The following is a 23,211-nucleotide window of genomic DNA, read 5'->3' as shown; positions in this document are numbered from 1 at the left end:
TCATAGGTCACTCCCCTTGATGGAGGAAGGTCATTGGTTAAGTAATAAAGAAACTGCTTGGCCTCATAGGTTAAAACATAGGTGGGAGGAGTAAACAGAACAGAATGCTGGGAGGAAGAGGAAGTGAGTTCAGACTCAACAGCTCTCCTATTACAACATCCCCTAAAGAAGCTTATTTGACCCATCTTCACTGTAGGACCACATGTGGGCATAGGCTAGCAGGCAGGAGATATGTCAGGATGTATACTTGCTCCTGATTGGAACATATGCTAGAGGTACATCAGGATGTATGCTTGCCCCTGATTGGACCTGATGAGAAACACTTAAGCCACTGAAAAACTTGATTTGGGGCCATTTCCTGGAAAACTAGGTATAGACCTGGCCCAGAGCCCATTAACCTGGCCAGTATTATATTAACTCAGTATGGCTTCAATCTGAATTTAAACTGTGGTGGTAGTCTTATTCTCAACCAGTGGAATTAACATGTGCCAGGTACTTGGCTGTCACCAGAGGAGAAGCCTCCTTGCTTCTGACTAGCATTTGGTCTAGTTATTTGCACAGCTGTTGTCTGAAGTGGTCTTTGGGACCCAGCCCACCCTGGGATAGATGGAGCAAAACACTTTTACCTTTCATGCTGGCTCTACTAGACATAACACGCCAACCTCCACAAACAATAGTGTTAGGATTGGGCAAGCTTCCACAATGCTCCAAATATAACAGAAAAAAAGGACTGTGCTACCAAATCTTCTTACTTCAAAGTTTCAAATGGAGTACAAATTTGGGAATTGATAGCAAAAAAGCAAGCAAAAAAACCCAACATTGGTTAACCAACAGACATGCAGCTGGTTGACAACACTACTTTTGCTTGTGGTTAAAAATGAACATTTCTGAGAAATGGGCTTTGACTGAGAAATGAAACTGAACGTCTCTGTTCAGGAGAGGGGCAAGGGTGGCTTAAAAGATAAGAGGAAATATTAGCTGAAGTTTTCAGGGGAAGGATTGGTGGAGGAGGCTACACCTACATTAAGTTTTCCCCAAGGCTGAATGATTAGAGCTCCATTTATTTACTTTGGAGAGTGGGGATGCTGTATGTCAAGTTATTTTGTGCTATCCTGTCCCCTAGTCATTTGTGTCTACTTCTGTATTTGACCTAACAAACCTACAACTATGAGATAAGTATTTCAGAAATCATTAGCAAACCCCTAGCTTCTACCAACACAAAGATTAAAAAATGCCATCAGATAGGATATGAGGCCCAGTGCTGCGATTCCTTCACTTTGATGGTCACTCATGTTTCTGTCAATGTGTGGAGAAGTGAAGCAATTCATGATTTTCATCATTCTATAACTGTGAAAGCTTAATTGAACTGCTACAATATTGTAACCTAACACTTGAAGCAAGCTGAATCATCCCTGGGCCATTGTCACTCATGTTTAGCTACACAATAACTTATCGTATTCCCTTTGAGGTAAGAACATTTGTTTTGTTGTTAGTTTAGTTGGGTTTTGGTTTGTTTTGCATCATCAGCAGAGTGTTGTTCACCCTCTGAAATCTTGGGTGTATAAGACAGATCCTAGCTCATATTATATCACAACATGTAACTATTAAAGCACAGAAACACTAATGCAAGACTTGAAAGGAAGTAAACAGATAAATCATTCAGAAAGGGAAAGAACATGGGGTATTTTCTCCTTTATTTACTCAAGGTTCACTGGTCAACTGGAATTATCTGAGAAGAGTAAATAGAAAAAAAAGCATATAAATATATGGAAATAAAACAACTATAGCATGGGGTTTTCATACTATGCCTTCTCCTGAAAGAGTTCATTTTACAAGCAATTTTCTACTCCATTTTAATAATAATGATAATAATAATAATAATAATAATAATAATAATAGAAGGTGCTTGCACTACTGGGAGGACAAGTAAACAACACTTTGTGACTGGTAAAAGGTCTTAAACTCGGGACAAACCGCTAACTGGGGAGCCTGTTTAACCTATCAGAGCAGATATGCTGCCAGGTTCCCCCAGTATCCTCCAGGATCTTAACTGTTTCTGAGTCCTGGCTCTTCTCAGCACTTCTCAACCCCACCCCCTACCCTGAATCTTTCCCACCCAGCTTCTTTTTCCCTTTCCCCAGCTTCTTTTCCCTGTATAATCTAAGCCATTTGGGACACACAGTCTTTTTGCCTCTTGTTCTCTAGGTTCACAGGTACTTTTCCTCCTCTTCCTTTTCTTCTTTTCTTACCAACCCTCATAGACCAGCTTAGTCTGGACTCAGTCAGATGCCTCTGTCTGTTTTCTCCCACATACTGCAGTGAATCTTCTCCTCCATAATACATAGGAGGGTCATGTCTTCATTTTTTTTATTCAATGAGCACCGTCCACACAGCACAGATTGGGAAGGGACTGTTTCTGGGAGTAGGAAGAAGGACACTCTATAGACTAACCAAGGTGAGGTGAAACTGTAGATATTAACACTGAAGTTGGGGTACCCTCTTGGGGTTCTTTATATCATTAATAAAATAGTTTAAGAATGGATCAAAAGGAAGCTCAAAGACAATTTTATTTGAATTGAAAAGAAAAAAAGCTCAGGGCAGACAACCTGTAAATCTTGGAGCGGAGACAGAAAAAGCCATGCCTTAGGCTATGCTGCACAGAGGTCAGCCACATGGTGGGTAAGCAGCAGCATGGCAGGAAGGGAGCTTTAGAAGCTGAGGGAAGTCAAAAGCATAAGGGAAAGCATGCTCGCAAAAGGGACAGACAGAAGCAAAGGAAGAGTTACACATTTCTGAGTAACTCAGTAAAGGAACAAACTTATGAAACTGTATGGCCTTGGCTCTAGGCTCCTGCACCAGGGCCTGGAATTCTGAGAATGAAAAGGATATTATATCACTAAAAAAATTTCCACCTTCTCCCACTCCTCTCCCCCTTCCCCCACTCCTCTCCCCCTCCCTCTCCAGACTGAAGAGCAGTCAGGGTTCCCTGCCCTGTGGAAAGTCCAAAGTCCTTCCCCTCCATCCTGGTCTAGGAAGGTGAACATCCAAACTGGCTAGGCTCCCACAAAGCCAGAACATGAAGTAGGATCAAAACCCAGCCATTGTCCTTGGCTTCTCAGCTGCCCTCATTGATGCTCGATCATATGACAAGGGCATTTGTTCAACTATGTTCATAGCAGTATTATTTGTAATAGCCAGAACCTGAAAACAACCTAGATGTCCTTCAATGGAAGAATGGATGAAGAAAATGTGGAATATATACACATTAGAGTACTACTCAGCGGTAAAAAACAATGACTTCTCGAATTTTGCATGCAAATGGATGGGAATAGAAAACACTATCCTGAGTGAGGTAACCCAGACCCAAAAAGAGGAACATGGGATGTACTCACTCATAATTGGTTTCTAGCCATAAATAAAGGCCAGTGAGTCTATAATTTGATATCCTAAAGAAGCTAAATAAGAAGGTGAACCCAAAGAAAAACATATAGCTATCATCCTGGTTATGGAAAATAGACAAGATTGTCGGGTAAATTATCTTTTTCTATCTCTTTATCCACTTTCCTGGGAGGGGGAAATAGTTCCTTGACCAGGTGATTAATTAGCCCCATCGGACTAACTCTTAAATGAGAAAACACTGACATGTATTCACCCATAGGTAGATACCATTCTTTACTGTAACGTGGGCACATGTCTGTATTAAATATGTTTTGCAGACACCAGGCCAAGAACTTGTCAAACAAAGGAGAGGGCAAACCTCCTTCACGATAAAACAGCAGGAACCCAGCACTATCACAGTAGCCTCCAAACCCACCTATCATCCAACAACTGCTGTGTGCATCAGGGGCCAACAGGCAGATTTATGACTGTTCCCTGGGACTGAGCTTCAATTGGTCCCCTGCTGTTGATGTGACCTAATCACATGCTCATCTGATGGGCCTGAGTACACCATTTCCTGCTTCTTCCCCTTGCAGCTGGACTTCCACCTGACCCTGGACCATGACTTCCCCATGGCTAGTTTGGGTTCCTTATCTTATCAATACAGACTCTGTTTGTATTTTTCTCAATCCATTTCTCCAACCTCTTCAACTCTGCTGTAACCTATTTAACACAACTTCATTGTGTAAACTGCATAAAAAGGTACTTTTTATGTACTGTGAGACGTGTGATATGAGAGTTAATATTTAGCAATTAAAATTGAGATAAAAGAACCTTCATTTGCCACTATCAAATAACCAAAATAGTTGGGATTACCTGGCAAATTATAACCCTGAAACTGGAGAACCTTATGAATTTTTGTTATTAATAAATTCTGACACGATGGAAAGACACAAATGTGTCTGTCTCTGGCATTGTGTGCTCCTGAGAAGGCTTGCAGGCAGAAGCAGAGGCTGTCTTCCAGAGAAAGATATATAAATTGTCAAGTGTTATATTTAGCCAGGGTTCTGAAAAAGAATCAGAACCAATAGAATGAATACATAGTAAATTGTGGTTCATGTGATACAGTCTGATTACTCCAACAATAACTGTCTCAGACCAGAAGGTTGAGTAAATGTGCTATTCCGTAAGGATAAATGTCTCAAGAAATTCAGTATGGTGCTAGGGGCCTAGAGGTCTGCTGGCAATAGGTTTATGTTAGAATCCTGAAGAAGCTGGTTCTAATATCAGCAAAAGAATGCCACAGTGACAGCAAAGGAAGAGACAAACCTCCAGAAAGAATGAAGGCAGGCAGCAGAAGGTAAAACTTTTCTTCTCCCATGTTCTTTTATGTGGGCTGCCATCAGAAGGCTGTTGACCATTCCTAGGGCAGATCTTAACAGGTTAACTTGTCTGATTAAGACAGTCCTTCAGTACAATGTCCAGTGACTTGCTTGCAGGTGACCTTACAGGAGGAACCAGGACTGAGACAATGAGGCCATGGACCACACCTTGGCCAGACTGCTTACTTATGCATCTCTTCCTTCTTTCTGTAAGGACAACAAAGATAGGGTGAGACGTCTCTGAACATCTTTATGCTTCTTCCCTATATGCTCATATTGAATAAAACCCCTTTCTGCTTTTTGCTATTAACTTGACTCCTTTAATTCACTTACCATGAATGGGTGGCAGAATCTGGCCCCTACCGGGGTACACAATGTGACCATCTCTGAGCCTGCATGCTTTCTATTTTAAAGCTCTGATTCTGAACATATGACTCACTTCCTCTTACCCACCACCTCCTCTTGGCAGCTTCTAAGACTGACACCCAGGATTCTTGTTTTTGTTTTCTCTAAAAGTCCAATAAATCTGTCCTTAAGTTTCTTCCTCAGACCATTTTTAAGTTTTCAATTACAAGAATTTACACAAGGGATCCTGATGCTCTTGACACAAGTACAAATATAAGCAAGAAATGAACAAATCCTCTCAACAGGAAGGAAAGGGGAGGTGCCTCAGCCTCAGGGGGAAATGAGCCTCTGCCCTCAAAGAGCCCTATCTGAGCCTCATTGATGGTCAGCAGCCTGGCAGCCTCGAGGAAGGAGCCTGACCTACTCTCACTTCTCTCTGGGGCAGCAACCCGAAGGCGGGAACTAGGCTTCAAGAAGACAAGTAAGTGAAAGGGGGAATGGGAGGACAGAAAAGTACAACAGACACAGAAGCTAGAGGAGAAGGAGAAGTGATGAAAATCACAGACACTCGTGTGACATGTTAAAGCCACAGATGGGATTTTAACATTGCCATGTTTCCAGAAAGAACCTAAAGTTTATACCATAACCACACATTAGTCCATGGCACCTCCAAGAATTAACAAAAAACCAGAAATTAAATATTTAAACAGTGCTGTATTCAGAAAGCTGAGAGGTAAAATTTGCCTCCCCTCAGCCTTCTTTTGCTGGCTCTTAATATCTCTTTGCCAGTTGTGTAATGTCTTGGGAAGGGTCAAGGGCTTTTTGACCATGACTTCCTTGGAAACACTGAAAATTTTCTTCTGTGATGGTCATCATTATGTGGAGTGTGCTCTGGTTACAGTCCAGTCTTTGAAGCTCTCTCTTTGTTGTCTATGATCAGGAAGACAGCTGATTTGCTGGAGGGATAAGACACTCTTAGAGGTGCCCGCTCCGCTGCTCCCTTGGTGATCTGGTGACCTGGGAGCAATGGCCAGCATATTGATTTTCCTTTTAGCCTGCAGATCCTCATTGATTTGAGCCTCTACCTGTGGTTATTGAGCACCCAGACTGTCAGTCATAACAGCATGGGAGAATGAATAGAGTTAGTTGTATGACATTAAAATAAATCTTGCAAATAATTTAAAACAAATGTTTATTCTTTTCAGATTTAGTTTCTTAATTACAAAACATACACAGTTATTCTGATAAAATATTAAATACTTGCCCTTTAGGAAGCTTTTATAAATCAGTAATACTTTCATATTTACTTAACAGTGTCTATGGATTTGTGTGTGTGTGTGTGTGTGTGTGTGTGTGTGTGTGTTGGGGATATATGTGACAGAGCACACATGTGGAAGTTCAGAGCATAACTTGTGAAAGTCTGTTTCACCTAGCATAGGAGTTCTGTGGACCAAACTCAGGTCCTTGGATGCTTTTGCCCACTGAATCGTCTCACTGACTCAATATACCATTTCCAAATTTCAGCTTTTATAAACCATTTTATGATACATGTTAACTTTCAGCTTTTCCATGTCCCTTTTTTACTTATGAACAATCTTTTACCTTAAAATAAAATCTACAAATCAAATACTCTCTCATCCTAAATTATGCTTTTATTCTCCTTACTAAAATAAGATTTGCATTCATAAAATTTTATCTCTTTCATTTTACTTGATATCCCTTATATATATTTGAGCTGACAAAATTTAGAAAACTCTTGCTTATTAACAAGATATCTATATTTTAAATGGATGCATAGGGAGGTGTATTTGAAACTCAAGCAAAAGCCATTAGCAGTCCTGGAGACTTTTTCTTTTTAGTCTTCTGTCTTTATGGTCTTAAATTGGCCAAGATAAGAAACTTGGGGAGAAAGCTGTTTTGTCTACTTTCTTTTAAGAGGGGAGGGCACAGCCATGTAGCAAATAGTTTTTACATATTAAACTCACAATTCTTAGTTAATATTTATTAAGATCTTGTTTAGCATCACTACTTGAATAACTTTTTAAAAGAAATGTATTAAGTAAGCTTACCTACATAATTAATGTTAATGTTGTGGGATTGTTTCCTCTGAAATTTTAATTGTAAAAAAATAAAAAGTAACAAAAACTTATTTGACAAATGTTTATGTAGGTGTGTTTATCAATTTGTATGTATCACAACCTTGATGAAAATCTTAAAATTATCATTTGTACATGGGGATTTTTTGTAAAACAATTTCATGCCAATTAATTTAATCAAAGAATTTATATGTATATCAAAGATATTGGAGTAACATAAAACATTTTATGTTTTCTCTTTCTTTCTTTCTTTCTTTCTTTCTTTCTTTCTTTCTTTCTTTCTTTCTTTCTTTCTTTCTTTCTTTCTTTCTTTTTTTTTGATTTTGTTGTGAGAATTCATTGAGCCAATAGCCTTTTGGATACCAGTGCGTTAGGATGTGGTCTGAGTTACTATGTGTGGACTGATAAGTGCGGACGAGAAGCTTGTACTCTCTCTTGGCTGGTGGTCTTGAGTTTTTGCATCAGCTTCCAGCGCTGACAGAGTAAAGGATCACAGCTGTTTTCTTATTGTTAGTGTTCCCCAAATAAACAGTTGTTATCCTTTATTCTGGGTTCTTGTGGGGTTCTTTAATTATGCCTATATCCTGGTGCCCAACGTCCATGTGGCCAGAAGCCAAACGACTGGGCTCCACTTGTGCTCCCACTATGCCGCCCCCCTTAGCTTTCTGTCCTCACCACAGTTCCTACGTGGCTTCCCCTGACCCCTGAGACTGCTGTCACTCCCATATGGCTCCTGCCTTGTGGCTCCCGTGGCTTCCCTTGACTCCCTCTGCCCATGAGCACCTTTTCCCCTTTTTCTTTAACAAATATCCATTCAGTTTGGTTTTGAAGTTTTGTTTATAAATTCACAGGCTGGGCAACATTGGGACAAGAAGACCTAACGTCAGTGTCCCTGGACCTCTCTGGCGGTACAATTGCAACACCTGCTGGTCAACATCGTTATTATACTTTAAACCCTTAGCCAATTGACCCAGCTAACCGAAACCAGCTCCACCTGCTGGTCAGTCGATATTATTACACCTACAACATTTTTTTGAGGATTTCAACTGAGGTAAGTTATTTGATAACTAAATATTAGATTAATCAATCAGTCAATAAATAAATATCTTTTTTGCAATTTGGAAATTATTCTCAAGATAATGTCAGATAATGTCACCATCCAGGAATTTACAAACCTATTTATTTCTACCATGGTTGAAATTCTAGAAGAGGTATATGACCTACCTGGGACATATAGATTCTTAGCCATAGCTGCTATTAGTTTGATACTTCATATAATATCCTTAAAAAAGGAGGGGGGATTGATCGGAATGGATAACGAATAGACTTGTGAACTATTGGTTATAGACAATTTACATTGGTATTGATTCTTGTAGATTTTACATATGTAAAATTATATTTCTAAGACAATTTGTATATTGATATAAGTTTAAATTGCATTTGTTATGTTATATATGTTTCTATTTCTGTTTATAATATCTGTGCACATATGCAAAGTTATTTTATCTTATTGTGTGTATGTATGTTTCTACCTCTGCTTAAGATATTTTGCATATTGAAACAATTTAAGATATATATCATAATGTACTATATATTGCTACCTCTGATCTTACATTTATGAGGTCTTTGTTCTAATTTGGTGTACATCTGTTTAAACACTGTTTATTTTGATTATGTGAAGCCTTAGTCTTTAAGATATATAGGTATTAAGAATTACAGGTTAATAGTCATCCATGTTTGTCACACTTATAGTTAGGCTAGTCAGGTTCTCTAGCACATAGATGTGCTCCACATAGATAGGTAATATTCAAGCACTTCAAAGACCTAAAGAATATGGCATTTAAATAACTCAGGATTCTACTGACATGAGACACAATTGCTCCCAGCAGCACTGGTCTATTCCCAAGAGAATGGTGGATGCACTTGGAGCTTGTTTTCTTCTTAGCAAGACTGGCCTGTGGGCAAAGAACTTCCCTTGCCTCAACTATTGACAATATTTGCAGCAAGATACACGCAAAAATAATTGCCAAACCTTGCCAACATAGGTTAGGACTGTCTTGCGAATTTTCCTGCTTCTGAAAATGCTGTGTCAAATACCCTCGGCCTTGGCCAAATTTGATGATCTCAGTGTTACAAATGAGACTTTGGGTGTTTGCCCAGGAAGTCAGCTGTCTCTGTCATTTCTTAAACCATTTTTGAAATGGTTTGCTTTCACTTCCTGCTTACTCAGGTAATATTATTTACTCTCTCAGGTCTTTGATGGGGTTCAAGACTAGATAGTCATACCTACTTTCCTCTCATAACTTAACTAATACATTGTTAGTATAAAACTTGGACTCATCAGGATAGAACAATTATTGAAATAATCTTTATTATTTGCTGATTACCTTAGACTGCTTAGATTACCTTAACATGTGTTTCTTGCTTGATATTTTTCATGTAGGTTGTAGTTCTATATTTGTGTATGTTTTTGCTTTTCTTTCTCCTGGACAATACTTGATAATTGCATATAGTTTTGGATCAGATTTAAAACCCTCTTATTTAGACAAAAGTGGGAGATGTTGTGGGAATTCATTCAGCCAATAGCCATTAGGGTATGGACTGAGGTAAAAAGTGAAGGCTAATAAGTACAAACAGGAAGCATGGTCTCTCTCTTGGTTGGTGGTCTAAGTTTCTGTATGCAGCTCCCAGCACCTACAGAGGACTGTGGCAGCATTCTTATTGTGAGTGCTCCCTAAATAGACAGTTGTTGTCCTTTAGCCTGAGATCCTGTGCACTTCTTTAATTACATCTACATTTGACTATTTTTAATTAATTAATTAATTAATAAAATTCAACTTGTTGATATTTATGAAAATGCTTAGGAATATTAATATTTATGTAGTCATAAATTTATAGCTTAATAAAAATATTTTATGAATTAAAGAGTATTGTTTTAAATGAGCTATGTCTTAAATAGAGTATTTTAGATGTTTATTAGAGCTTTAAAAATAGAAATTATCTAAGTTTGTACTTAACCCACTGTAGTAATTTATAAAATGGACTTTAAAATATCACTTTCCTGGGTTTATAAGTAAAAAGAGTAACAAAGGAGTATTTAACAATTATAGTATTTAACAATAGATATATAGATGTAATCTGTGAGTTTTTGATCCCATATTCTTCTCTTAGTTCATTGTTTCAAGAAGTATGTATACACCATGAATTTTTAAATATACATGGTTGTTGATATGAAGATTTCCAGGGCCATATGCTGGAAAAAATTAGCCTTTCCTCTGTGATAATGTCCTTGACCCTTGGTCTAAGGATATTTAAATCTATTTGCATATTATACATTTGGACCCTATTGTTTTCCACTGATTTTTTAAAAAGTCTCCATCAGCCGGGCAGTGGTGGCGCATGCCTTTAATCCCAGCACTCGGGAGGCAGAGGAAGGCGGATCTCTGTGAGTTCGAGGCCAGCCTGGTCTACAAGAGCTAGTTCTAGGACAGGCTTCAAAACCACAGAGAAACCCTGCCTCAAAAAACCAAAAAAAAAAGTCTCCATCAATTCCATGTGCCATTGATTGGTGTATCTTTTTTTCTATTAAGCCTTGAGATGTCAATATTCTATTTTTCTCCTTTAATATTGTATATTGGTTGTTCTGTACCTTTTGTTGTTTCATATAAACTTTGTTTGGTTTGTTATTCAGTAAGTAACTTGGTGGGGATTTTGATAAGGTTATAGAAAATGAACAAATTGTAAAGAGCTAGTGTGATAGTTGCCGTTAAGTGACAATGGAACTAGGTAGAACTCTAGAACTTGTGCAATGCATTTGTATGGCTATGGAGACCTTTTCAGGTAGCATTGACATGTCAGACAGTGAGGAAGCCCCTGCTCTGAATAAGGATGGGATTATCTATGGGGTAAACGGCTCCGTGAAGAAGTGGAATCAGGCAGTACACAGAGTGTCAGTCTTACTTTTCACAGTGACGCCTGCTGACATTAGAGGCCAGCTCTTCAGCTCTTCACAATGGATTCAATTCCAGCAACTCCCCAAGGCTTTCAGCATTAGACTGAGAGTGAAAAGGCATCTTCCTGGGCTGGGAACTAGTTCTCAGTCTCTGGAGCATGTAGTTGAACATTGTCCAGGTGCCCTCTTCGTATCACAAGAGCCAATGTAATGAATCTGTTTTTATAATTTAGCTGTACATACATTCTGTTGATTCTTTTCACCTAGGGATCCATAGGGCAATTAGAATTTTAGGAGCATAAATTAAGGTATATGGCCTCATTACTTAACATACTCTTTAATCTGTTTCGTCAGGATTTTACAGTCTTCTTCATGTTTGTATATATTTTTGTGTTTACATTGAATGTTTATTCTTGGTATTCCTGTAAATAGTAATGTGCTTTCAATTTGAAATTCTACTCACTTATTCCTTGTTTATATAAAATGAGCAATTTTTCTAATTTTAGCCCATTATAAGGGAGATTTTCTTATATTCATGTTAGTTTAAGGCAGGTTTTATTTTCTACATACTAAATGATATTATCTCTGAATAAAGGTAGTTTCTTTTCAGCTATTTCTTTCTTGTGTATACATTTTAGTTGCTTTGCTTATCTTCTTTATTACTAAGACTTCAGGTTGGCTATTGAATAAGAGTGATGACAATTGGATCTTTGCTTTGTTCCTGATCTTAACACAAAAGCAAATGTTTTCTCAATATTAAATATGATATTATCTATATGCTTTTTGGATATTTTTTTACCAAATTGAAGTATTTTCCCCTATGCTGAGATTTTAAAATCATGATTGGGAGTTTAATTATTTAAAATGTTCTTTTGTCTGATGGATATAATCATATAATTTTCTTTACTGTGCTTATATAATGTATGTTCATTGTTCTTTACTGTAAAGCTAGTTTGCCACAGCTAGATAAATCCCTGTTGTCCATGTTCAAAATTCTATTATATATTGTTAGATCTTAAATAATAATAATTTTTCTGAGAGATAAGAGATATTTGTTTACAGACTTATTTTCTGTCATGTCTTAACATGAATTTAGAAGTAAGGTAACAATGGTCTCAGAGACTCAATTAGGAAGTATGTATTTACTTTTAGGAAGAAATTATTTTTAATCTGGTGTCATATCTTCTTGCATACTTCACATATTTCATGGATGTAATCTAGGTCAAATATTTCCTTTTAGAAAGTTTACTCATTGATGATAAATATAAAACATTATAAGGGTAAATTCATAAAATAATTTCTTTTTTTCATTTTTGTTATGGAGATTAAATCTGAACTCTCATACATTCTAAGCACATGCTGCAATGTTGAGATCATTGTAGACTATATCTAATCATTCTTGAATTATCTTTATCCTGTTCTTCTATACTAACAATTTAGTGATGTTATTTGCCTCATAATAAGATTTGGTCTTACATCTGGCTTCCAACAGCTCATTCCTCATTTCTGCCAGAGATTATACAGTACTACATACAGCAAACATTTGTCTAACATTGTCTGAATTATGACAACTCAGTACATCTCCCGAAAGTCACAGATATTCTCATAGTTCTTCTCTTAGCCAGGGTCCTCACCAAAACTGCCCACAGCCCTGTATGGGCTGTAATGTAGTCTTGATTCCCCATGTGCTTCCAAATTCTTTCCAACACTTATTTGTCATGCTGCTTCCACATCATCAGGTGTTTATCGAGATACCTCATCTCCCTAGGTGTTTATCATGATACTTCATCTCTCAGGTGTTTGTCATGACACTTCCTCTCCTAGGTATTCATCATGATACTTCATCTCCCAGGAGTTTATCATGACACTTCATTTCCCCAGGTGTACATGACACTTCATCCCCCAGGTGTTTATCATGATACTTCATCTCTCAGGTGTTTATCCTGACACTTCATCTCCCAGGAGTTTATCATGATACTTCATCCCCCAGGTGTTTATCATGATACTTCATCTCCCAGGAGTTTATCATGATACTTCATCCCCCAGGTGTTTATCATGATACTTCATCTCCCAGGTGTTTATCCTGCCACTTCATCTCCCAGGTGTTTATCATGATACTTCATCCCCCAGGTGTTTATCATGATACTTTATCTCCCAGGTGTTTATCATGATACTTCATCTCCCAGGTGTTTATCATGATACTTCATCTCCCAGGTGTTTATCATGATACTTCACCTCCCAGGTGTTGTCATAACAGTTCAGCTCCACTTACCAATTTCTGTCTTCTTCAATCAGTTTTTTAACAGATGCATGGAGAATAAAAATTTACAATAAAAACAATATAAGGCTCACCATTCTGGATACTAAGAAATCAAAGATCAGCACACAGACACCTAGAGTGAGCCTTCTTTTGTCTTTTTCACACAGAAGAAATACAAAGAGTAGAAAAGCAGTTGAACTCACCATTCAATAATGATGTTAGTCTCATGTTTCTGAGATGAAGATTTATTGGTGAGCAGAGAGAGGAGAAAAATGTCATGTATGTAATATAATCTCTATGCATGACATCAGTAACCACAAAACTAGGTCTTGCAAGAAAACTAAAACAAAAACATGTCTAATATTCTTATCTACATTTAAATAGTACAATAAATTAAATGATTTTGTTATGTCACCCTAATGAAAAATAACATGCAAACAAATACATAACCTCATTAACTATCCTCTGCAACTGATGAGAGGCACACAATTAAAAAGGCTGTTCAATTTAACTCCTACTTAAGAAACTCCCAGTAACTTTCTACTATGTAAATTTGAGAAAAAAAAATCTCCTTTGTTTGGTATTCAGTGTTTGTTCTGTATGTCTGACATCTTTTTTTTATGGAGATGAGAACTTAAAAACACTGGTAGAAAACACTCTGTATGTTCTTTCTCTTCTTCATATTTCCAAATTCCTCACCACTGGCAGTACATATAAGTACAATCTATGGGAAAAGAAGCTTTACAAAGTAAGACATATGCACCCTAATAATGTTGAATTGTAATTGATTTAAAAATGAATCTTGAAGAGTAGAAAAGAAACAAGTATCAGAAGTGATGCCTGTTATAGCCATTATAATAAATGCATATAGATGCAAAATATAAAGAAAATCTCATAGGAATGCAAAGAAAACAAGTTTAAAGAGAGGTCGGATAAGTCATTTAAAAACCATATGGTACTAAATTTATATTAAGTAGAAGAAAGATAAATATAATAATAATTAGTTAATACGAGGGTGCCTCTGAATAGGATAGGAATATAGGAGAATTAGAAACATAAGTAATATATGCAATTGAAGCAAATACAGTCTCCTTTGTCTTATGCATAAATGGACTGAGGTGTGTGTGTGTGTGTGTGTGTGTGTTTAGAGGTGTGAGAATAACTCAAGGAAATGAGTTGGATAGAGTAGTGGATTAGAATATGCACATACAAATATGGCTGATACCAGTACATTGGGAGCTGTTTAATACATCAAAGAGCAAAATGAGAAGATACAAATAAACAAACATCGACCAAGGTAGAGGTGCGTTTAGAATCATGGGAGACAAAACCAATATTGTATAATTTAAGATACAGTGACAAAAATTATGAATGGCAAGAGTAGATAAGTTTCACAGAAACCAATATAGAAAAGTTAAAGAACTGATGGAAAAGTTATGTTTTAGAAATGAAAATCAACTAACATATTTTTGCATTTGAGCCATTGTTTTGTGCCTTTTTATACCCTGGAGGAGGAAGTGCTATAAAGCAGTGTATTACACTGTACATCACAATAACAACTAGATACATTAGCAACATTTAGTTCAAATGTGGACAATAATGTGACAAACTTACTAATGAAAATACAACTTCACAATTAAAGGCAAAGTTGAGAAGTTCATGCAGACTTGTAGACTCAGGACACTCATTCTATTAGCCAAGAAACTAACACTACAAAAGAATCGGGCATCAATTAACTTAGTACCTGTTCTTCACACAGCCATGAACAGAGCAAAGAAGTTTCCTGAAAAGTCTCAGCCCAGACACAGAAATCTTCAGGAGATGCTGACTGAAGTGGGTTTGTCTGTTGACTACTGGCTGCCTAAGCTTCAGAAAGATCTGGGTGTGACCTGTGCCCAGGCCTTACAACACTTAGAAGAAAAAGACCCCCAGAAGCTGAAGGCCCATATACAACACACCTGGGAGCAACGGGCTCTGAAAAAGTTGCTTGACCTTTCACAGCCAAACAGTGTTGCAGAGTTCCAGGAGACTCCTGGGGAGATGATAAGGAACAGGCACCAGCAAGCAAAACAGGCACTGCAGGAACTGAGGGCCTTGCAGTCAGAAGGGAAACACAGACAGGAAAAGGAAGTGAGGAATAAAGAAGCAGAACTGAGGCAAGCAATGGAGATCCCAGAAGAGTGCTGGCCAGGGCCGGAAGTACCCCTCAATGATGTCACTGAAACAATGGTGAGACATCTCAAGGATATGGATCCCAAACTTCCCTACAGTGGAAACCTCTCAGATAGAGACCTGGTAAGATGGGCATCTGGAGGACTGGCTCTGCAGGGAATTTATAAGACAAGCAAACAAGGGGACCTGGTAGTGAAGAGAGAAGAGCTACTCAGGGTCCCCAAGGAATTCTTCCTCTTTGGACCTAAGCAAGGTAAAAGGATGGAAACAAGAGAATTCACATCATCTCAAGCAGAATCCCTGTTCACCAAGACCGTGGAGAAGCTGGGATTTGGAGCAATGACATCAGCCACAGGTGAATGCTGGGGATTTAGTCTGGAAGGTGGTAGAGAGCAAAGCAAACATTCAAAATCTAAGGACACACACCAGTCATTTTCAGAGCACTCTTATTTCTGTTCAGCGAAGTTCAGTTATGTGCCCCTGGCCTCCTTTCACTTTCGAACTGATCAGCTCCAGCTCTCCCCTGCTGCTCTCAGGGAACTGAAAATCATCGAGGAACAACTGGAACACACTGATGGACCAGACAGATTCCTCCTACTAAGAAACAGGATTGAAAACTTCTTTAATAGGTTTGGCTCTCATGCTAATCAAGGCCCTCTGCACCTTGGAGGAATCTACTGCTGGAAGGCCATTTCAGAGGGTTTCAACAGTGACCAGCTGGGTCATGTGAAACAGCAGACAGCAGAGGCCTTGGATCGATACATAAAAGGGAGCTCCAGCGGCTTTGGGATTAAAGTTGTTGGAAGGGCGAAAGCATCACACTCACGTTATGTAAGATCGTGCCAGAATGTAGCTAATGAAATGTTCCAATTTAATGTCCAGTTATCTGTGGCCCAGATAGGTGGACCAGTAGAAACAAATGGAATTGTTCACTGGACAACTGGTCTTCTTGCCAGCAACAAAACCTGGTCTATCATTGACCAGGAACTTCAGTTGGTACCTGTTTGGGATATCATCCTTAGCAACCACAGAAGTGATTTTAAGAAGCCACTTCAACTGGCTAAATGTCTAAATGAAAACTATACTGTCCTGACTGGCCTTGCTGTTCAAATCCAAGACGAAGAATATTTGTACAGTCTTGGGCAAGAAATTAGACTTTTTCAAAAAACTATGAATTTCCAAGAAGTTTCTGATTATGAGAGGAAACTTAAGAGACTGATAAATTCCATGAAAGCCTTAAGTCAAAAAATCACAAGTTATAACATTTGGACTTATATGTTTTTTACAGATTGGCAACTGCAGAATTTTTTAATTAGCACAATCAACTTTCTCAAAGAAGCAGCCGCTTATATAACTCACTTTATTAATGCTCAAGTGTATAGATTTCTAGAACCTCATGTCTACAAAGTGACAAACTTCCCACAGGCATCATCTACCATGGAGTGTATCTACCACTCGGAGACAGAGGAAGAAAAGGTCAAAATCATCTCCTTTACTCAATTCCTTAAGACCTTAAAGCAAATTAAAAAGAAACTAGTAGGAGTGAATATGAAAAATAAATCTTCACAAACAGTAGAAGAGGCTCAAAGAAAAGCTACATGTGATGTCACCACAGCTCTGAGATCCTTCTTGAACTTTCTCAGAGAATCAGAGCAGCCTGACATGCAGCTGCTACTGCACTCCATTGCAGCTGGTGCAGGTTATCGGCTGGACGACAATGCTCTTCAGCCTCTCCTGGGGTGTGCAGAGTTAAACTTCCTCTTGGATGAAATACAAACTGCCCAACAGAAATACCAAGAGCTTAAAAATGTCTGTAATTACAGAGCCCAGGCATTCCTGGTGCTGACAGCTCTGAGAGCCACAGTTGGAAACACAGATATTTTTACAGGTGAGAAAAGACAACGTTTGGTATTAGTAAGACAATATATAGGACAACTCTTGTCTGAAGAAGTTGTAAACATCCTCACAAAACATGAAGTATACCATGATTGGGAAAATCTTGAGAATGATTTGAGATTATTCATTTATGGGGACTATAAAGCCATTACTCCTTCTTTGCGTATGGACATAGTGAAAACAAAATTGCAAAGTCTTCGTAATGAAATTAAAGAGTCTTATAAACAACGAAGTATTGAAAACATCAAAAAGGGAGTGGTGGACAATGAATCTTTCATACACTTACTTCAACGTCTAGGCCTAGATCATCACTATCCAAAAAAGATGAGCAGAGCTGATTTCCAAAACATCTACAAGATGTCTGTCCACAAGTCTGAGCCAAGATCTGAACAGGAACTTCCCTTCTATTTCCTACAAAAACTACTGATGTTAGATTGCAGGCTGAGACAACTGATCTTCAAGAATGATGGAAACACAAAATACCAGGTCTCTAGATGCTCCTACAACCAGGATAATGAGGCTTTTGATCCATATGAAGAGTTATTTGAAGAGACTGAAGATATTGTAAAATCATCAGCAAAAATGTCCCGGCCCCACATTCACCCAATGGACATCCAGATGGCCATTTTTCACTGTGCAGATGATCTTGCCAGGCAATATATTTTGTCCAAACTTTCCATTTGTCAATTTGCACTCCCCCTTGTGGTGCCAAATCCCAACACTTCTCAGATGGAATTCTCTCTCTGGTCTCTCAGACAAATCAGGAGAAGTTGGCAAGAGTCAAGTAAATCACCACAGGACAAGAGCTACAGTCACAGGAATCAGCAGATGTGCTGTGTCTCTACCCCCATTGTGTCCTTCATTAGAGTTGGAAATGGCCTTTCTGCTTCCAAATCTCAGATCATGAACTCTCTCCTCAGTAAACGTAAACATGATGTGTTTTTTCACAGGCACTGCAGAGGAAGCAGCAAATATTGTCTCCTGATGGAGGGAGTGGTGGAAATCTCCTGGTTCTGTCCTGGGGGTCAAAATGAGGACACATTTGATAAGTGTGTGGCCTTCACCAATCTTCATGGAGATGCCAAGGACCATAGGCAACAACTCAGCTTTCTGCAGGAAATCTCTTCTGTCATTGTGGTCCTCATGTCATCTTCTGATGACAACAAAGAAAACCAGAATCTTGTCAGACACTTATGTCAGTCATCAATATGTCTAGTGTGCTTGTTGGATGATAAAAAAAATGCCTTGGCTAATAATTCTGGTAGAAGAGTAAGAATTGGCATCAGGAATAGAAATGAGGCAGAATTAACTGAGGAACTCACAAACGCCATTAAACATTTACTAGAGGTCTCTAATACTTCTCATAGCTTAGAGGACTGTTCAGAGATAGCTCGAAGACAAGGATTCCTGGTTGATGAAGACCAGAGACTCTGCAAGGATGCCAAAGAAAAGGCTGAGATTATAATGGCCCTACTAGCAAAACAGACATTATCAAAGATAAAGGAAAACCTACTACCTCTTCAGGGACAACTGTGGCATACTTGGTGTAAGAAGGACAAAGAACTCTATCATCTGAGAGAAAAGGGAAATCGGAGTATTGAACAACATAAAAGTGATATAGATATTCAGAAACAAAAAATACGATATAAACAATTAGAGAAAGCCTGTCCTCTCAATGATGTAATGCATTCTTTCCTTGCAATCCTTCAAGAACATGAAGAAGCTCCTGCTAAATATTACATCTTGCACTGGCTGGGTCATTTTTTACACAACTTGACCAAAGGACATTTGGAAAAATTACAGCAGAAACAAAGGTCTGTGTGGTCAATGGTACAAACAGAAAAACATAAGAAATATAACAGTGACTCCCTGACAATCTGTCAGAATCAGATAGAAGCAATCTCCACAGAGATTCATGACTGTACTTTTGGAACTGAGCATCTTCTCAGAGAAGTTGGCCAGATTTATGAAGCTCTGGAAGAAACTTCTTCCACTAGAGATAAAAGTTTTCTCTCTCTCCCTCAGATTGTTGCAGACCTGATGATAGCTGGTGTTCCCATTGAGCTGATGGATGGGGATGCTTCATATGTGCCTCTAAAGTGGGTGGCAGCTGTTTTTGAGAAGATCTCAGAGAAACTTGGAGACAAAAGGCTGTTTGTTCTCTCTATCCTTGGATTGCAGAGCTCAGGGAAGTCTACTCTGCTGAATGCCCTATTCGGGTTGCAGTTCACAGTCAGTGTGGGTCGTTGCACTAGGGGGGCCTATATGCAGCTTCTGAAGGTAGATGAGACATTCACAAAAGAACTTGGCTTTGATTATATTCTAGCAGTAGACACAGAAGGACTTCGGGCTCCAGAACTCAACAACAAATCCCAGAACTGGGACAATGAATTGGCAACATTCGTCATTGGCCTTGGAAACTTGACTCTGATCAATATTTTTGGAGAGAATCCATCAGAGATGCAGGATATCTTACAAATAGTTGTCCAGGCCTTTCTAAGGATGAAACAAGTAAAAATCTCCCCAAGTTGCTTCTTTGTCCATCAGAATGTGGGAGAAGTTACAGCTAAAGACCAAACTATGGAAGGACGAAGGAGACTGGAGCAGAGACTGGATGAGATGACAGCATTAGCTGCTGAACAGGAAGAGTGCTCAGACATAACCCGCTTCAGTGATGTAATTAAATTTGATGCCAATAGTCATGTCTACTACTTCGCCCACCTCTGGGATGGCAATCCCCCAATGGCCCCTCCCAATCCTCACTATAGCCACAATGTTCAGGAGTTGAAGGCTGGGATTCTTAGAACTGCCCAGCAGGAATCCAGGGGAAGGATCATGAAGATCTCAGATGTAAAATTCCGAGTTCAGGATTTGTGGAAAGCCCTGGTCAGTGAGAACTTCATTTTCAGTTTCAGGAACACCCAAGAAATCATATCCATGAGTAAACTGGAAACAATGTATAACCACTGGACCTGGGAACTGAGGAGTCATGTGCTGGACTTACAGAATCAGTTGAACAATCAGATTCAGAATGGGAAAATCCTGACTCTCACAACTAATGCAGTGGAGGGTCCAGTCAGTACAAAATATGAAACCGTCAAGCAAGATTTTGACAAATATTTTGAAGAAAATCCAGATAGTGAAATATTGGTTCAATGGAAAGCAAATTTTGAACATAAGCTACTAATGCTTAAAGATGCACTTATTTCAGACACCAGAAGAAAATGTGATGAGCTTATCAGTCTTAAACAAAGCCAAGAAAGACTAGATAACCAAAAGTCACAATATGAAAATGAATTGTTAGAGAAGAGCCGAGAGTTGGCTTTGAGTGTGAAGGGTAAAGAATTAAGTGATGAAGAGTTAGGTGAGAAGTTCAACCAACTTTGGACAAGTTGGATCTACAAAGTTTCTTTGACTGCACCTCCTGTCAATGACCCTGACATTGATTTGGATGCTGAAAATATCCTTCTGGAATATTTCAAGAAAGAGAAAAACATCATGGAAAGACTGAAAATGAATTCAGGAGAGATGTTTGAAATCAATTACTCCAAACATGTCCAAATGAAAAAAAAATGTATTATATTTCCAAGGAGTTTAGAAGTCTGTCATCAAGAGTCTATTAGTAAGACTACTAATAACATTTATTCAAGAAATAATGAAACAATAACAAACATTTGGAAGCAAAAGCGTGATTACAGTCAGAGTGATTTTCATGAAATCCTGAGGATAATAGAAAATGAACTGAAATCTGTTCCCCCTGAGGAAGAATACACATTTACCAAAGACTACACCATTGACTTATCCTCATACTTATTCCAAAGAGCATCTAAAAGTTTCAAGGAAATGCACAAGGCGTTCAAGAGAGAAAATGATCCTGTGAACTATCTGGAGAGAAAGAAAGATGGTTTCTTCATGAGTTTTAAGATCTCCTGCCAAGGTGCTACCTCCATCACATCGTTTGTTGAATTCCTGTGGCTCAAGCTCACTCCTGCTGTCTCTACCACCATATGGGAAATGATGGGTCCTAAAGTAGCTGGAGACATGCGAGCCACCTGCCCTGCATTCAATGGCAACAGGGCTAACCTGGAAAAGCATATTCTCTACTCTCTAGCTGAAGAAGAAAACTTTGATAAGTATTTGCAATACATTCATCATCCAGAATCGTTTATCAAGGGTTATATTCGTTACCACATTAGAAGATACTGTTTTAAAAAAGGAGGTGAAAAAATAAAGACCTTTTTAAGAAGAAGTTTGGATGCCATCAAGAATGCCATCCTCTCTGCCATTAATAAGTCCACAGCAGAAGCTAAAGCTGAAAACAGCACTGCTTCTCGCTGGTTGGATTTGTTCTGTGATCATCTAGGAAGCAAACTGATCTTTCCAAGAAGAGACCTGATAAGCATCGAGCACCAGGAAATAAAGGACACTGAGTTTCTCAAAGAAGCCATGAGTGCAGCTTTAGATCCTGCACTGAGGAAAGTTGAAGAGGACTGCTCAAGTAAACCCATAGATGAAATTGTTCCTGACATTGAGAAAATTCTCTCTGAGCATCTCTGTGGCTGCTGGAAACAGTGTCCTTTTTGTAAAGCAATTTGTACAAACACTATTCCCAAACATGATGGAGACCACAGTGTGCCATTCCACCGTCCTCAGGCTGTCAACGGATGGCATTATTATAAAACAGACTACTTTGCTACTGAGTGCTGTACTACTTCTGTAGCAAGTGATCGTTCATTTATTTTACATGACCTCCAAAAATTCCCATATAAGAAATATCGAGAAGCAGGAGGTAATTTTGCCACGTGGAGCATCACCCCAGACTCATCTACCCAGCCATATTGGAAATGGTTTGTCTGTCGCTTCAGATCAGAGCTAGAAGAGAAGTATGGGAAAAAATTTAAAAAGTGGGGTACTATTCCAGATTCGTGGACCAAAATCACAAAGCAAGAAGTGCTTGATGATTTGAAAAATAGCATTTGCCACAAATAGGACCTGAGCAGTACTATAATAATTTCACATTCTCCAAGGGAGTCTAATATTGATTTACATCATATCTTCATTCTTCTATCTTATAAAATAAGTAAAAAAAAATCACTTACTATTTTAAAATTTGAAAATTTTCTATTAAAATAACTTTATTTCTCTCAGACTTCTTGTTTCTTTCTTTATACATAATGTGCTAAATATGCTAATTATTTTGGCTTGTTTACTTTGATTTCTGTTTTTTGGGTTGGGGTGTTGTGATTTTCATGTATTTCTCATTTTTCCTGTTTTGTGTGCTTGTTTGAAAGAGGGAGATAAAAACTGTGTAGATAGGGAAATGGATAGTACTGGTAAAGAATTTGGGAAGGTGGAAAACATGATCAAAATACAGTGTACGAACAAGGTTTTCAACAAAATAAAGACTATCAAAATATTAAAAACCTCATTTGCATGTAGGTCCAAGAAGGAATCATTCCCAGATTACATTATGGTGCTCAGGTAATCAAGGCTTACGTATAACAGTGATTGTCAGTTTAACCTGATCTCAAATCACATGGGAGTCAAGACTCCAGGTCACCGGTGAAAGGTATTTTTAGGCTAGACCAGTCTGTGCTTATGAAGGATGATAAGGAATAGATTAATGGAGGTAGGAAGACCTTCCCTAACTGGGCAGCCCCATTTCCTGCCCTGCAGTCCCAGACTGCATATAAAGGAAAGAGTCACCGGAGCACCAATCATTCTCTGATC

General features: G+C 38.5%; 1 protein-coding gene and 1 long non-coding RNA gene across 3 annotated transcripts in view; one reads left to right on the top strand and one right to left on the bottom strand.

Annotated features, from left to right (window-relative positions):
- The window catches only part of LOC142849535 (uncharacterized), an 11,946-nt gene extending 6,463 nt beyond the window's left edge, over positions 1 to 5,483 (bottom strand). The window contains exons 1-2 of the long non-coding RNA XR_012910585.1: positions 5,094 to 5,483; positions 4,708 to 4,967 (exon numbers count right to left, since the gene is read on the bottom strand). This is a non-coding gene — a long non-coding RNA (uncharacterized LOC142849535). The remainder of the gene's footprint in view (positions 1 to 4,707; positions 4,968 to 5,093) is intronic.
- On the top strand, positions 5,294 to 23,211 carry LOC142849534 (interferon-induced very large GTPase 1-like). 2 transcript variants are annotated; one of them, XM_075971816.1, is made up of 3 exons: positions 5,489 to 5,586; positions 8,053 to 8,252; positions 15,173 to 23,211. In XM_075971816.1, the coding sequence occupies exon 3, from the start codon at positions 15,175 to 15,177 to the stop codon at positions 22,468 to 22,470; it is 7,296 nt and encodes a 2,431-aa protein (XP_075827931.1). In that variant the 5' UTR covers positions 5,489 to 5,586; positions 8,053 to 8,252; positions 15,173 to 15,174; the 3' UTR covers positions 22,471 to 23,211. The 2 variants fall into 2 exon arrangements, with proteins under 2 accessions (XP_075827930.1, XP_075827931.1); XM_075971815.1 differs by lacking the exon at positions 8,053 to 8,252 and having other exon boundaries at positions 5,294 to 5,586.

Source organism: Microtus pennsylvanicus, chromosome 5, assembly GCF_037038515.1.
Source record: "Microtus pennsylvanicus isolate mMicPen1 chromosome 5, mMicPen1.hap1, whole genome shotgun sequence".
In the NCBI taxonomy this organism is placed as follows: domain Eukaryota; kingdom Metazoa; phylum Chordata; class Mammalia; order Rodentia; family Cricetidae; genus Microtus; species Microtus pennsylvanicus.
The sequence above is the reverse complement of the archived record's forward strand: the minus strand, read 5'-3'. Positions and strand labels throughout refer to the sequence as shown.

Coding starts and splice junctions, on each gene's coding strand:
- LOC142849534 (XM_075971815.1), top strand. CDS start 5,487: ATGGTCAGCAGCCTGGCAGCCTCGAGGAAGGAGCCTGACCTACTCTCA. Junction 5,587..15,172: donor ACTAGGCTTCAAGAAGACAA/GTAAGTGAAAGG, acceptor TTCTTCACACAG/CCATGAACAGAGCAAAGAAG.